Source organism: Cetorhinus maximus, chromosome 5 (assembly GCF_964194155.1).
Source record: "Cetorhinus maximus chromosome 5, sCetMax3.hap1.1, whole genome shotgun sequence".
Lineage (NCBI taxonomy): Eukaryota > Metazoa > Chordata > Chondrichthyes > Lamniformes > Cetorhinidae > Cetorhinus > Cetorhinus maximus.
In genome coordinates, this window is record NC_135883.1 from 140845410 (window position 1) to 140862495 (window position 17086).

General features: G+C 45.9%; 1 protein-coding gene across 1 annotated transcript in view; it reads left to right on the plus strand.

Moving 5' to 3' along the window:
- Positions 1-17086, plus strand: part of ccdc162 (coiled-coil domain containing 162) — a 271702-nt gene that overhangs the window by 85377 nt on the left and 169239 nt on the right. The window contains exons 16-20 of the mRNA XM_078542866.1: positions 3216-3422; positions 4301-4408; positions 10495-10695; positions 13514-13638; positions 14040-14268. Of these exons, the coding sequence (XP_078398992.1) occupies positions 3216-3422; positions 4301-4408; positions 10495-10695; positions 13514-13638; positions 14040-14268 (870 nt within the window). The remainder of the gene's footprint in view (positions 1-3215; positions 3423-4300; positions 4409-10494; positions 10696-13513; positions 13639-14039; positions 14269-17086) is intronic.

The window sequence follows — 17086 nt, forward strand, 5'->3', positions numbered from 1 at the left end:
GTTTTGCCATTAATGGACTACCAGAAATGGCCATATCTGATAACGGCATGGCATTTACGAGTCCTGAGTTTCAATGGTTTATCGGACTCAATGGTATCACTTGTAGAAAACTTCACAGTACCACCCTTCCTCAAATGGACTGGCTGAAAGAGCGGTTCAAACGTTCAAGTCAGGCATGAAAATGTTGACTGAAGATTCCTTAGCAATCAAGCTAGCACGCTTTCTTTCCCATTATAGGACCACCCCTCACACAACAGCAGGTGTCACAACTGTGGAGTTATTGTTGAAACGCCATCTCAGGACGAGATTGAGCTTAATAATGCCGAATTTAGGGGGATGATGGAAAGGAGTCAGGGAAGTCAGAAAACTAGACACGACTGGCATAGTCGTGACAGAAAGTTTACTGTGGGAGAACTTTGGAGAAGGACCAAAGTTGTTACCGGGTGAAATAAGTGGTGACTGGACCTCTATCTTACCACGTGGAGGTGGAAGGCCAAGTCATACAGAGACATGTGGATCATCTAAGGAAGAGAGAAGCAAATCACCAAGAAATGATTCCGCCAGTGTTCACGACCGGGTTGTTTTCTGTGGAGAGAACTCAACCTAGTATAGGTGTGTCTGATGTGTCTGTTATACCTGCAAGAGTTGGGGAAACAGATTTACAGGTGCCTGCCAAAGAACCTGATGTTCAGACAATTGCAGAAAAGGAGGTTCCTGACAAAGCATCAGAAGTTGTAGAGCTGAGATGTTCCACACGCCTAAGGAAACCCCCAGAAAGACTGAATTTGTAAATTACTTATCTGCGTAAATAATTTGCTATGTTGAGAAAATTGTACTTGTAAATGTAAAATGTATTTCCGAGGAAAGGGGAAGGGATGTGGTAATTATGGTTTTATGTAATGTGTAGTATACCTTTAAGAAGGATGTTATAAAGGGAGGTCACATGATGTTATCTAACCAATAGAGGAGTAGTGCAAGCAACCTCCGTAGTCAGTAGTCTGCAGTGAGTAATCAGAAGTTCGGAGACAGGGTTTGAGTTGAAAGCACACAAGTGTAGCCGCTGAGTACCTTTGTAAATAAACAGAATGTGTTCCACCTAAGAAGTGTCTGCTGATCAACTCTGTCTATTGTACCAACTCAGCCATCCCACAACAGGTGTGAAACAAGGATCTGTAAGTCCCAATAAACTAGTGACTAGGATCCAACCCTGTCTTAAAAGGCAAGAGGCAACATCTTTCCAGTAACCGCCCTCTCAACTCCCCTCAGGATCTTATATGTTTCAATAAGATCGCCTCTTACTCCAGTGGGCCCAACTTGTTCGAGCATTCTTCAGAAGATAAGCCCTTCGTCCCAGGAATGAGTCGAGTAAACCTCCTCTGAACTGCTTCTAATGTAATTATATCATTTTCAAATAATTTTCAAATAAGGAGACCAAAACTATACCCAGTACTCCAGATATGGTCTCACCAAGGTCCTGTACAGCTACAGTAAAACTTCCCTACTTTTATATTCCATTCCCCTGGCAATAAATGCCAACATTCTATTTGCCTCCCTAATCACCGACTGAACCTGCATACTAACTTATAGTGATTTAAGTGATTCTGTGATATGTACCAGGACACCCAGATCCCTCTGTACCTCCAAGTTTTGCAATCTCTCTCCATTGAAATTGTATACTGCTTCACTATTGTTCCTGCCAAAGTGGACAAGTTCACATTTTCCCACATTCCCAAATTGGCATTCTTCAACTACATTCATGGATGTCAGCAATGGGTGTGTGGTAACCTTGTGCATGGGGATTGCTGGATGAAGTTTTATTGGTAGTTGAGAGGAGTCAAAAGGCAGCAGGAGAGAGCAGAAAAGGGAAGGAAGCTATGAACATTCACAGCAGAAGTGAAGCAGCCCAGTTCTTGTGGGGGTTTGGAGGGGAAGCCGGGGTGGTGGGGGTGGGGAGGGCTGGGGGTGGGGGGGTGGGGGGGGGGGGCAACTTTTTAAAAGAGTTTACAACATAGCAACTTGGAAATTTTGTAAATTTGCAGTTTATTAAACCCTTTTAATATGGGAAGCCCCTCTCCTGCCGTGACTGGACTTCCCCCCACCCCTGCTGTGGCCAGAGCTTGAGGTCTGGTTATGAGAAGGAGGGATATCTTTAAAATAATGAATACTTTCAAGAATTCCCCCAGTCAAACCGAACTCTCCCCCACCCCTTCACCCTCCCACTACCTATTGTGACCCTGCTGGACATGAGCCTGCCGGGACCCGACTCTTTGGTTCCACTCTGTGTGTGCCAGCCTGCTGCCTGATTAGGGTGCAGGGGTGGCAAGACAGCTGCTGTGAAGGGCAGCGGTTTGAAAGAAATATGCAGCATCAAGCATGGGGACAGATGTTGGCATCACCAGCATGTGGCGCAGCAGAGGGCAGTGCTGCAGCTTGGAGATCTCTTTGGTAAATGCACAACAGTGCTGGCTAGCCTGAAGGACTCACCCAGAGGTTGATAAAATAAATAGGTTTACTCATGATGGTAACTGGCGTGACAGGAAGTGACCTTTACTTGTTGAGAATTGTACATGTAAGAAAGAGGTGTAATATATTATGGAAAACGCATTGCACGTTACAAGTCACAGCATTCTGCCATTATGAATGAGCATGTTCTCCAGCTCACCTCTTCCTCATCTCTTTTCCATTCTTTATACACATAACATGCATCTCATTTTATTGGTTCCCAATTTATTTTTTAAGTACATTGTGTCCTGATGCCTTAGAATGTGCATCCATTAGAATGAAATATTGTTAACTTTTTTTTTATGGTGTCAGCTCTGCTTCTCAAATCCAGCTGGTCGTGGTTCCCTGTGATGTGCAAGTTATCTGGAGTAGCAGGCAGCCAAGTGAGCTTGTTACTTGTGTAACTGCCCCACGAGCAGCTTGTTTCCACACACGGTGCTACATTCTGCTCACATTTTAAAACGCTGGCTCTGATAGATTTGGGGAGCTGTTTTGTTTATTTGCAAATCCTCATCAGTGATTTGAAAATGTCAATAACAACTCCACTGCGAGCAATGCTAACACTCTCAAAGAACATTTTCAGAACGCTAAATTTATCCACAAAAGGCCACTGTTCCTTTAAAATGAAGGTACAAATTGGATTTACTTTCTTGTAGAAAGAAACGGTCACATGATTGTAATTTATTGACCAACATTTATAATTGCGCTTATAGAAGTATCTCACTGAATTTATGGAGTTCTCAGAGATTGAGAACCATGATGATTTCTACACGACTGAGGACGGTTTCATTCACACCCAGGACCAGCGAGGGATTTATATAATCTATGATGTGGCAATAAAGGATCTAACAGAGTTAGAAAACCAGCTGTTGCTTCTTGCAACCCAATATATTGAGAAAGGTAAGGTGATAAATAGTCTTGCACTTCCTCACACTGTAATGTGCGCTTCTCTCTTTTAAAGGGCCGTGGTCTCTCCTGAGCAAAGCTTTTCTCATGCTTGAGGAGGAAGCCCTTTTTTTTAATCACTTCACACTTCACTCACAAGTCAAGCGGCACACTTCCAAGTGTCATAGAATTACAGGAAGATTACAACACAGAAAGAGACCATTTGGTCCGTTCTGTCAGTGCTGATTGCCTGGAAGAACAACTCACCAAGTCCCACTCCCTCTCCTTTCCCCAGTAGCCCAGCAATTTTTTTTTTCACTTCAGATAATTATCCCATCCTCCTTTGAAGGCCGCGAAAGAGAATCGGATAATTATGGGTTTTGAAGCTGGTGCCAAAAATGAAACCACTTAAACACTTGGTTATGGATTGGAATTAAATAATCAAGTTTTTGTAAATTGAGCGAATGGACAGCTTTCTCTCGGTTTATGAATCATCTTTGTTCCTGACGTGTTACATCACACGAGACCTCGCAAATTGTCCACTGTTGGCTCCCATTTCTCACTTTCACATTGAGAACTTATGTAGCTCGTTGTTGCGTGGAGTAAGTTTATTATCCTGGTGCTGGGATCATATTGAAATGAGTGTCAGAGCAAATTAAGACAGACATCTTGTGTGCATAACCTGGCATGACCTGGAAGTGCTTGAGGATTTTGGTGCATACAAAATAGAGGAAATTTATGTTGTATCCTCTCTTTTACTTAATTGGTGCTTTGTTAAGCACTTTTGAGATGTAGTTGCATTTACACAGTGTATTGTAAGTTACTGTGATACAACTGAGCTAAAACTTCCATCGACGTGTCACTTTTTAAAGGTCAGAGAACAAACAAAGCTTCCCCTGCTGGAGGATCACAGTGTGGGGAGATCGATCTTCCAGCCTGGGCCCACCTCTCAGTAGACCGATTTGCTGTTTTGCTTGACCTGTGGAGGTGTGAAACGGCTTTTCTGGAGAACAAACAACAGGTAACAAGGTGCATAGTGTTCTGGGAGCAGAATGAACAGATTTCACCTATAGTAGGACAAAAAAAAGGGACCATTAGGTAAAATAACAAAAAAAACCGCCCTTTGTGGTTTTTGCCCATTATTTGAGTAATTGACATCATTATTAAAGTAAGCAAAATAAATGCAGAGATTGAGGGGTATGTGGCATGTAATTTATGGCCTGCATGATATATTACAGCGGAGAGGGGAGGTAATGACGTAACAGCATTGTCGCTGGACTAGTAATCCAGAGACTCAGGGTAATGCTCTGGGGACCTGGATCCCACCACAGCAGATGGTGGAATTTAAATTCAATAAAAATCTGGACTCTTAAATGCCCTCTGAAATAGCCTAGCAACACTCAGTTGTATCAAACTGCTAGAAAGCCTCAAAAAAGGAATGAAACCGGACGGAGCACCCGTCATCGACCTAGGCACTGGAAATGACATCGGCAATCTCAGCCCTGTCGACCCTGCAAAGTCCTCCTTACTTACATCTGGGGGCTAGTGCCAAACTTGGGAGAGCTGTCTCACAGACCAGTCAAGCAACAGCCCGACATCGTCATCCTCACGGAATCATATCTTACAGATAATGTCCCAGACTCCACCATCACCATCCCTGGGTATGTCCTGTCCCACCGGCAGCACTGGCCCAGCAAAGGTGGTGGCACAGTGGTATACAGTCGGGAGGGAGTTGCCCTGGGAGTCCACAAAATCGACTTCGGACCCCACGAAGTCTCATGGCATCAGGTTGAACATGGGCAAGGAAACCTCCTTCTGATTACCATGTACCGTCCTTCCTCAGCTGATGAATCAGTGCTCCTCCATGTTGAACAACACTTGGAGGAAGCACTGAGGATGGCAAGGGCAAAAAATGTACTCTGGGTGGGGGACTTCACTGTCCATCATCAAGAGTGGCTCGGTAGCACCATTGCTGACTAAGCTGGCCAAGTCCTGAAGGACGTAACTACTAGACTGGGTCTGCGGCAGGTGCTGAGGGAACCAACAAGAGGGAAAAACATACTTGACCTCATCCTCACCAACCTGCATGCCGCAGATGCATCTGTCCATGAGAGTATCAGTAGGTAACCGCACAGTCATTATGGAGACGAAGTCTCGCCTTCACTTTGAGGATACCCTCCATTGTGTATTGTGGCACTATCACCGTGCTAAATGGGATAGATTGCGAACAGATCTAGCAACTCAATACTGGGCATCCATGAGGTGCTGTGGGGCATCAGCAGCAGCAGAATTGTACTCGAACACAATCAGTAATCTCATGGCCCGGCATATCCCCCACCCTACCATTACCACCAAGCCAGGGGATCAACCCTGGTTCAATGAAGAGTACAGGAGGGAATGCCAGGAGCAGCACCAGGCATACATAAAAATGAAGTGTCAACCTGGTGAAGCTATAACAGAGGACTACTTGCATGCCAAACAGCAGAAGCAGAAAATGATAGACAAGGCTAAGCGATCACACAACCAACGGATCAGATCTAAGCTCTGCAGTCCTGCCACATCCAGTCATGGTGGACAATGTAACAGCTCACTGGAGGAGGAGGCTCCACAAATATCCCCATCCTCAATGATGGCAGAGCCTAGCACATTAGTGCAAAAGATAAGGCTTCAGCCAGAAGTGCCAAGTGGATGATCCATCTCAGCTTCCTCCGGAGGTCCCCAGCATCACAGATGCCAGTCTTCACCCAATTGAATTCACTCCATGTGATATCAAGAAACGGCTGGAGGCACTGGATACTGCAAAGGCTATGGGCCCTGACAATATTCCAGCAATAGGACTGAAGACTTGTGCTCCAGAACTAGCTGCGCCCCTAGCCAAGCTGTTCCAGTACAGCTACAACACTGGCATTTACCCAGCTATGTGGAAAATTGCCCAGATATGTTCTGTACACAAAAAGCAGGACAAATCCAATCTGGCCAATTACCACCCCATCTGTCTACCCCCGATCATCAGTAAAGTAATGGAAGGGGTCATCAACAGTACTATCAAGCGGCACTTGCTTAGCAATAACCTGCTCACTGATGCCCAGTTTGGGTTCTGTCAGGGCCACTCAGCTCCTGACCTCATTACAGCCTTGGTTTAAACATGGACAAAAGAGCTGAACTCCCGAGGTGAGGTGAGAGTGACTGCCCTTGATATCAAGGCAGCATTTGACCGAGTGTGGCATCAAGGAACCCTAGGAAAACTGGAGTCAATGGGAATCAGGGGGAAAACTCTCCACTGGTTGGAGTCATACGTAACACAAAAGAAGATAGTTATGGTTGTTGGAGGTCAGTCATCTCAGCTCCAGGTCATCACTGCAGAAGTTCCTCAGCGTATTGTCCTCAGCCCAACCATCTTCAGCTGCTTCATCAATGACCTTCCTTCCATCATAAGGTCAGAAGTGGGGATGTTCACTGATGATTGCACAATGTTCATCATCATTTGCAGATCCTCAGATACTGAAGCAGTCCATGTTCAAATGCAGCAAGACCTAGACAATATCCAGGCTTGGGCTGACAAGTGGCAATTAACATTCATGCCACACAAGTGTCAGGCAATGACCATTTCCAACAATAGGGAATCCAACCATCGCCCCTTGATGTTCAATGGCATTACCATCACTGAATCCCCCATTATCAACATCCTGGGTGTTACCATTGACCAGAAACTGAACTGGACTGGCCATATGAACACTTTGGCTACAAGAGCAGGTCAGAGGCTAGGAATCTTGCGATGAGTAACTCACCTCCTGACTCCCCAGTGCCTCTCCACCATCTACAAGGCACAAGTAAGGAGTGTGAGGAATACTCTCTACTTGCCTGGATGAGTGCAGTTCCCACAGCACTTAAGAAGCTTTACAACGTCCAGGACAAAGCAGCCTGCTTGATTGGCACCACATCCACAAACATTTACTCCCTCCACCGATGCACAATGGCAGCAGTGTGTACCATCAATAAGATGCACTGCAGGGATTTACCAAGACTCCTTAAACAGCACCTTCCAAACCCCCGACCACTATGATCTAGAAGGACAAGGGCAGCGGATACACGGAAACACCACCACCTGGAAGTTTCCCTCCAAGTCACTCACCATCCTGACTTGGAAATATATCACTGTTCCTTCACTGTCGCTGGGCCAAAATCCTGGAACTCCCTCCCTAACAGCACTGTGGGTGTACCTACACCACATGGACAGCAGCGGTTCAAGAAGGCAGCTCACCACCACCTTCTCAAGGGCAACTAGGGTGGCCTAGCTAGCGAAGCCCACATCCCATGAATTAATAAAAATAATAGACATTATGGGTAAAATTTTTAGCTCGGTGGATGGGCACGCGCCCAATCCGACCGAGCGTAAAATGACAAGCGATGATGTCGGGCTTGCATCCAGACATCATCGCGCACTTGCGTGATGTTTCAGTCAGCGGGGGTGCGCCGGAGTCAGCAGTGCGCCCACTGACAATTAAAAAGCTTATTAAGGTCAATAAACAGTTAATTAAAAGAAATTTTTCGCTGCCTGTCCAACCTTACGGTTGACGGGCAGACGAAAAGGCCAAACGATCTTTGCACTTTTTTGGAAAGCTCATCCACGGACGGGATTAGGTTTCCAAAACCAAATAAAAGCTTTATTTTCTCATTAGTAACATGACAGAGTCACATGGGGGGACCTGTTTGATAACATTTATTAAATCTTGAATTTTTTTTTTAAACCAGTTCATCTCCTTGAGGCAGAGAGCTGCCTCAGGGAGATTATGTAGCGCACATGTGCGAAGGACTCGCTCGCCCGGTTTGCTCTCCCTGCCCCGCCCACACAGGCAACGGGGAGCGCTGCCACTCACGTTTCATGCTGGGTGGGCCTTAATTGCCCCACCAGCGTGAAATTGCCTTCTGGGCCCGATCGCGGGCAGCGGCCGGCTTCCCGCCTGCCCCCGCCCTCCCCCTGCCAAGCCCACACGCCAAGGGCAAAGTCCTGCCCTATGTACAGTACGTGACCTTGTTCTTCAAAGAGATTTTTGCTGATGTATTTGTGATGCACCCACTTAGTCCCTCAATGTCCAAATGAACAATGGAAGAATGTCAATCATATCGCAAGGCAGATTAACACATACACATCAGGCCAGCACTCCATTTTATATTTCCTGGTTTGCTTTGTCCACTTTTGGGGGAGGCAAAAGTGAATGGAATGTGTAGAACTGCAGCTGCAACCCCTCCACCCCGCCTTGCCCCGTGCAAGAGGGATGGGCAGGCAGCTGAAAATGGCAGTAGTCCTGACGTTTTCCCACCCGCCAGTACGTTAACCAGGATATTTCTGGCACATCAGGGTCATCCGCCCTGGCAGCCTACTTGATATGCTGAAGTCGGGGCCCGGTGATGTGGTTGGTGCCACAATAGAATTTTCACTTGAAATGTTGGGAGGCCAGCATGGTGCCACACCTGCCAGAGAAACCTGGCCGGGGTCAGAAGAGTGGTCAGAAGAGGCCAAGGTGAGTAGTTACTTTAAAAAAAAACATTGTGAGGGTTCCTTGTGGGATAGGAGGAGCAGGGGTTGCCACTCCAAGCCACGCAAGAAATCCTTGAGCCTGCCCAGCCAGGGCGTTCCCTCTCCTTCCCACCAATGGCAGCTCTTTGGAGACCCCTTGCTCAGTACAGTCCCCTGAGCCCTATTCTCCTGCCAAGTTTCCCACACCCGACTTAAACGATTTAGACTTGAATGTAGAAGGGTTGATCAGTAAGTTCGCGGATGACACGAAAATTGGTGGGGTGGTAAATAGTGAGGAGGATAGCCTCAGATTACAGGAGGATTATAGTCGGGCTGGTCAGATGGACTGATCAGTGGCAAATGGAATTTAATCCGCATAAGTGTGAGGTGATGCACTGGAGCAGGACAAACAAGGGCACGGGAACGCACGATGAATGGTAGGACCCTGGGAAGTACCGAGGATCAGAGGGACCTTGGTGTGCATGTCTACTGGTCCCTTAAGGTAGCGGGTCAGGTAGATAAGGTGGTTAAGACGGCATATGGGATACTTGCCTTTATTAGCCGAGGCATAGCATATAAGAGCAGGGAGGTTATGCTGTAACTGTATAAAATACTGGTTAGGCCACAGCTAGAGTATTGTGTGCAGTTCTTGAATCCGCATTATAGGAAGGATGTGATTGCACTAGAGACAGTGCAGAGAAGATTTACCAGGATATTGCCTGAGCAGTGAGGAGAGATTGGATAGATTGTAGTTATTTTCTCTGGAGCAGAGGAGATTGAGGGGGGACAAGATTGAGGTGTATAAAATTCTGAGGGGCATAGATAGGGTAGACAGGATGGAACTTTTCCCCTTGGTGGAGGGATCAGTAACCAGGGGGCATAGATTTAAGGTAAGGGACAGGAGGTTTAGAGGGGATTTGGGGAAGACTTTTTTCACGCAGAGGGTGGTGGGAATCTGGAACTCACGGCCTGAAAGGGTGGTAGAGGCAGAAACCCTCATAACATTTAAGAAGTATTTGGATGTACACTTGCGATGCCATGGCATACAAGGCTATGAGCCTAGTGCTGAAAAATGGGATTAGAATGGTTAGGTACTTGTTTGACTGGCGCAGACTCGATGGGCCGAAGGGCCTTTTTCTGTGCTGTAGCCCTCTATGACTCTATGACTACTGTGACATCATTCCCGGTGGATGCGACATTGTTCCCCCGGCTGCGACATCGTTCCCGGAGGATACAACATTGTTCCCAGAGGATGTGACATCGTTCCCGGAGGATGTGACATCGTTCCCGGAGGATGTGATTTCATTTCCATCAGCATTGGGTGAAGCACACTTACTCAACAGGGCCCAGGAGTTAAAATGGCCTGAGCCTCATGCTGAAAACTCCGCCCTGATTTAAATTTGGGGCTATGGCTCCATACAAGAAGAATGACTAAATATTTGATAGTTGACAGTGTTGGCATATTCATAGCTGAGAGTAAGCCACTATGCTCAGGCAAGAGGAGAAGTTGGGTTGTGGTGGGTGGGGGAGGGAAAGAATATAGCAAATGTGCATTTTTGCCTGAGTGATTTCTACTTGTTTTTACTCAGCTCCTGGACAGTTATTTTGAAGCCTATCAGCATGTTTTCGATGTGGAGGAGCGATTTGCATTGGGCCAAGTTATTACAGACATCATGCACAAACGCCCACGGTTTAATTTGAGCAGCGAGTACTTTGTGAAGACCTATCAGGCTGAATGTGCATGTCTGAAACTTCACTTACAACTTATAAGAGATATTTTGAACAAACAGGTAAGTGCAAGGAAACTGTTAAGCTCGAGTATTGCAGTGTGAATAATAAACATATGTTATACTGCGGATAATAAAATCCACTTTAAAGTGACTGAGTGTAACTGCTTGAGATATGAAATGTGCTGATGCATTGTCACATTGCACTGTGAGGTAGTTGATTCTAGATCCTTACTCTATCATACCTTTCACACTGATAGTGTTTATAACCATGTCCAGGACTTGACTTTCCACAGGTCCCAAGGACAGTGTAAAGAAAGCGAGGGTTGGATTTTCATGGTAGACTCGGGAATTGCGAGTCGGGCCATCTCCTAATGTCACGTTCCCAAGTCCTGAATGAGCCTGTGCACACATGTTATTTCCCCTCCCCAGGGAATCAGGACGGGCTGGAGTCGGGGCCACTGCCTCCTGGAGCTGGCCCAAGATGCCAAGGCCAGCAGGTTAGAAGACAGACCTCTGTTCACTGGGACATCGGGCCAGTTCTGTGGATGACTGTTAGGGCCTCCAGCCTTCACCCCTTACACTGCTTCACCCACCACCCAATGCCATCTCCATACCCACCATGTATCCTCCATGCCCCTCCACATCCCATGCATTCTGCATATCCCACACCCCTCCATACCTCATGCATCTTGCATACCCCCATACCCCCTCCATACACAACTTGCCTCCTCCACATCACCCCATGTATCCTCCATATCCACTGACCCAGTATCCACTATGGACAGAACTCATGACCTCTCCAATAACATTGGGAAATCTTTGAAATGCTTATAAAATAAATACATGATCATCAATATCCATTTGAGAAAAGGTCTTTCCTCTTAGGAGCTCATAAAACTGTCAATAAAACATACAGCCATTCAAACTCCACTTGAAAAATATTCCTCTTAAGTGCTCACAAACCTGTCAAAATAAGAAACCATTACAAATCTCTTCAAAACACTTTAATCCTATTAACTGATCATAAAACTGTCAATTAAATGAAGCTCACAGTCCCCTTCACAGCTGTGTAAACAATTATTGCTGAGCTGAATCCTATGGTGGGATTTGGAACTCAGCAAAGCATTCTTAATGATATTCCTTTGCATAACTGAGCTCAATAAGATGGTGCATTTGAAGTTGACTAAACAGAGGGCTAGCTATCTATTCCATTTTTTCAAAGGCTCAACAGATTAACTTTCAATCAAAGAAATCAGGAATCTGTTCAGTTATTTTGAAGGCTCAACAGATGCCTGGACTTTAAATCAACATAAAAATCAAAGCACAGGGTATGGATGACACATTAACATCTGATTTTTAATACTGTTGAATGCCTAAGAGCCTTTAGTCACTGGAGAAAGTACTCTAAGGTATCTGAAAGCTCACACAATGCTGGTCAATTTAATGGTTCACATATGCTATAAGGACAGAACCCCATGATCAATTACTGCATTAGAAATGTACTTAACTTATCATTCAGCACCTATTTATGACGTTGGCAACACCTTTTTACCTTGCCTGTCAAAAGGTTCCTGACTCCTGAACAGGCTTCCCCCCAGGGCTTATGAACTGACTGACCAGACATGGTTTCAGGAACCCACCTGCCTCATTGATGATATCAAATTGGAAATTCAAAATTAAGGCAGGTGTTTGAAAGACTGAAGCCGATGTCACTTTGCGTGAGCATCAGGTTGCCACCTGTCATGTTTCATGGCCAGTCAAAATGGCAGCTTTTGTGAAATGGGTGGGAAATTTAAATTTATGGTCACCCTGCTTCTATTTTCAGCCATTCTATGTGGGTTTGCCCAGTTTCGGGATGGCAAAATGCAGCCCCAAGTGTCTTTTCCATTGGTTCACTTGGAGTAGTAGTGTGCAACTACACTGAATAGGGGAGACTGATCTTCAGAAGGGGAGATGGACACTCCCAGAGTGGGGGATTGATGATTGGAAGGGGACACTATTGAGTAGATAGGGAGAGAGGCATTCAGGTGGGGAGACTGGGGTTTGGACGGACTCTGACAGGGAGACGGGGGCTCAGACAGAGAGACTGGAGCTCGGACAAGGAGACTGGAGCTCAGACAGGGAGACTGGAGCTCGGACAGGGAGACTGGAACTCGGACAGGGAGACGGGGGCTCGGACAGGGAGACAGGGGCTTGGACGGGGAGACGGGGGCTCGGGTGGGGAGACGGAGGCTCGGGTGGGGAGACAGGGCTCGGACAGGGACCCTGGGGCTTGGACAGGGAGGCAGATGGTTGGGCGTCAGACAGGCCAGAGGAACTTACTATTGTGCAAGTCACTAAACCTGACTTGTGGGAACTACCGTGTGTTAATTCACCCACAGAAGTGAGATGAGTTGCCTTAAAAAAACGTAACTTACCTTTTAAAAAATGATAAAAGATTTAATGCACTGTGTCATGTGACCCTGAATTCAGCAGATCAACCTACTTTGGGCTTCTGCTAGTGCTGCTTTTCAGCCACATCCTGACTTTGACAGCAGCCCTGATATTACCTGGTCTGTGGTTTTTACTTCCCCTGTGGGTAGGTGCCAGACCAGAACCTGGCATTTGCCCCTGAGGAACTCTTTGAACTAGCAGGAGGTTGAGAGGTTGCTTTCCTTCACTGTTTCACATGTTGGTAATTTGATGTGTCATCACACCACCCTAGCTATTCCACCTTCTCTACAATCGATATAAGCTGAAAGTTTGAAAGGGGTAGAAGGAGGCTCATGTGGAACACAAATACTAGTAGGGACCAGTTGGGCTGAATGGCCTATTTCTCACTTGTAAATTCTATTTAATATATCAACACTGAAACATTATCCCTTAACAACATTTACAGATAGATGACCAGCGGGAATACGTACAGAGGATTTGGAGGGATGACAGAGGGGCGGAGATGGGTATGGAATTTGGCCTGCCCCTTAATATCATTACTAAGCAACCAATTGCCATTAACAACAGTTGGTAAGCAAATAAACACTCCCAATATATCATGTTTTAATGATTGTGATAAGTGATGTGTCTTTTCTGTCTGTTAACTTCTGACTGTGTGTAAGAATTGTATTAGATGATCCATCCTGTCTATTTTAACTAGTCTTTCCTGCTTTAGCTAGACTTTAAGTTCATTGCTATGTACATTGCAAGTACAAATTCACATTTGATGAATGTTTGACTAAGTTCTGTGTAATATTTGAAAACACCACAAAACACAGGACACAATTACACCTTCACAAAGGTAACACTATGCTAGGGATTATTTGGTGTTAGAATAGTAAGTTCAACCTATATATCATATTGTTACAGTATTTTCAATAAAATATGGCAAGGTAATGAAAGACTATAACGATCTTTTGCTGTGCTTTCAGTCCTGCCTTGAAAAAGATCTACTTGTTGGAGTTCCATCCATCATTGGGACTGGCCTCACGTGTTCTGAAGACACTAGAACATGCCTACTGGGAACTGCATCACATTCACAGACCAAAGACGGCTGACGAGTGCATCAGCCTAGAGAAGCAAGTCCTCAATCTGGCGCTAGAAAAGTGGGCAGCCCTGGAAAAGCCCGAGTCATCCTACAGCCTCCAGGTTCAGAAGGACGTACGTATACCTAGGCGGGTAAATGAAGTTGAGGTACAGATCCACCTTTATTAGTTTGTAAATCTAGAGGGCGAGAATATAACTGGGAGGCAGCTATTGCTGCAGCCAGACAAAGCCCTGGTTAGACCATTTCTGAAGTACTGTGTATATTTCTGGGCACCACATCATAGAAAGGACAGAGGGAATTTTCTCAGGCAAGGGGTGCATATGGGGAGCCTCCTACGAGTGACATCAAGTTAGAAGCCCCACATCATGGGGGGGTGGGAGGGGGGCTCTCACCCTTGGCCTCTGCCTTTCCCTGAAGTTGTGCGCTGCCTTCTCCTGCAGAGAATTATGAGTGTTGGAAATGGGTTATGTGCAGAGGAGGAAAGGACAACATTTGGAGGGTGACTGTGAGGATGGGTGTGAGAGGACAATAGGATGAGAGTGAGTGTTGGCTGTTCAGATGGGGATGTGAGGAAGGGCCTGGAGATGGAGGGCTGGGTGGAGCTTTAAGGTGTGTTCTGAGGACTGCTGTGCAAGTGAATGCTGGGGAAGTCAGAGTGTTCCACCACTCAGCTTTCCTGTCCTCCTGAGGCCCTGGATCCTTGGTGCACTTTCTCATAATTGGAGGAATCAAACTTCTGCTGCTGACTCCCTCAGCCATTTCCATCTACACCTGCTTGGTTGGACAGGTTGTCAGAATACTGAAAGGCCTGGATAGAGTGGACGTGGGGAAGATGTTTCCATTAGTAGGAGAGACTAGAACCCGAGGGCACAGCCTCAGAGTAAAGGGAAGACCTTTTAGAACAGAGATGAGGAGAAACTTCTTTAGCCAGAGAGTGGTGAATCTATGGAATTCATTGCCACAGAAGGCTGTGGAGGCCAGGTCATTGAATGTATTTAAGACCGAGATAGATAGGTTCTTGATTGGTAAGGTGATCAAAGGTTACGGGGAGAAGGCGGGAGAATGGGATTGAGAAACTTATCAGCCATGATTGAATGGCGGAGCAGACTCAATGGGCCGAATGGCCTAATTTCTGCTCCTATGTCTTATGGTCCTCCCATCCTTGGGAGAGCTCGCCTCTCTGCAGCCGGACCTCCAGGTAAGAGATACGGGGATCAGCCTTCCCAGGTCTCTCCACGTTGTCGTTGCCGCTGGCTTGAGAATCCGTTTCCTGTCGATGTCCATTCCACCCCATGCTGGGGGTTTAATTAGAAATCCAGTGCATAATCCCGCCCACCCTCCGATTGGTCGGGGAACCTGAAAGCAGGATGCTCATACTGTAGCTCAGTTAAGGAGCCCCTGCAAAGCCCACTCTAGCTGTGCTGGGGTTCCCGGCCCATGAATAGTCCCACCTTTTTGGCAGGGACTAAGGTATGAAAATTTCACCCGATGGAGGGAGTGCAGCACAGCTTCACCGGAATGTTACCAGGGCTCCAAGGATTAAGTTATGTGGAGAGATTACGTAAACTAGGCCTGTACTTCCTCGAAACAGAAGGTGATTTGAATGAGGCTTTAGGATTTTGAAAGGAATTGATAAAGTAGGTGGAGAGAAATGTTTCCACTGGTGCGGTAAGGGGACACAATCTTACCCGAGGAAAAAAGTTAGGGAGCAATTCTTCACACAAAGGGTGGTAGAAGAATGAAATCCTCTCCTACAAAAAGCAGCAGCTGCTAACTAAATGCTGATTTTGAATCTGAACTGGATAGATTTTTAGCCAAAGGTGTAAGGAACATGAAGGCAAGGCAGGTAAATGCAATAAAGCTGTGGATCAGCCATGATCTAATTGAATGACGGAGCTGCTTGAGGGGCTGAATGGCCTAGTGTTGTTCTCATGTTCTCTTTGAATCTGTTTTGGCAAGCAGGATATAAACTTCAAAGCCTTTTGCCTAACCATACTACTGCTTTTACTAAATGGAGTGAGTGGGGCTTATCCAGTTACATAGCAGAAAGTGACAGCTGGCACTGGGTAACCAGGCATTGGCATACACAAGGGTGTTGGATAATATTACAAATAGTGAGAGCAAAGACCTGAGAGTGCGTTATTGCCTTGAGCAACCTCCCAAATGCTCTCTTTTGTATTATGTGCAGTATGGTTTTGTTCATTTTCTTTGGAATTACTTTGTTGGAGTTCACATTTTACAGTTAAGCCATTGTGTCTTCATGTTGCTAGAAAAACAGTGTTTTAGTTTACACCTTTATGACATGAACTAGACCAGAGTATGTAATGAACAGGAAAATTCAGCACCGCAGGGATATCTTTCATACCATGTCACCACTTAATAAAGTTGCTCTGTAGTGCAGTCTGTACATTATCTATTTTACCATGGGGAGAAAAGCTATTCTATACGGTAGCAACTTTACTCAAGTAGGACACTCGAGAATAATGGTGACCTGGAGAGGTGGAGGACTGTTACCATATTCAGTCTTACTTGGAAAAAGACATAATCCTAATTACTTGCTTGATATTTTGTGAACAAGTGTGAGACAGAGGGATCCATTTTAATCCTATCCGCCCAGTGAAAAAAAAACAGATTACTTACCCCCTCTGAACCTGACCATTGTTAACCATTTGCTATGTTGATCTGCAGGGTTTTGCAGGAGGATGAGGCCCACAGCCTAAAACAGGAGTCTCATAAAGTTATGAAAATTAGGGTCCGATTACATCAACGCCGTTCAAACAGGGACTGAGTGGAGAATTTACCCTGGCTTCTCAAGCTGGGTAGAAGCAGGTTGACAGCTGGTCCGGAGAGAGAAGAGGCCCCTCTGGAAAGTCTGAACCTGTCCTGAGTAGTACCAAGAGAAGCAGGATTACTTCTCCAGGTCCTACAAGG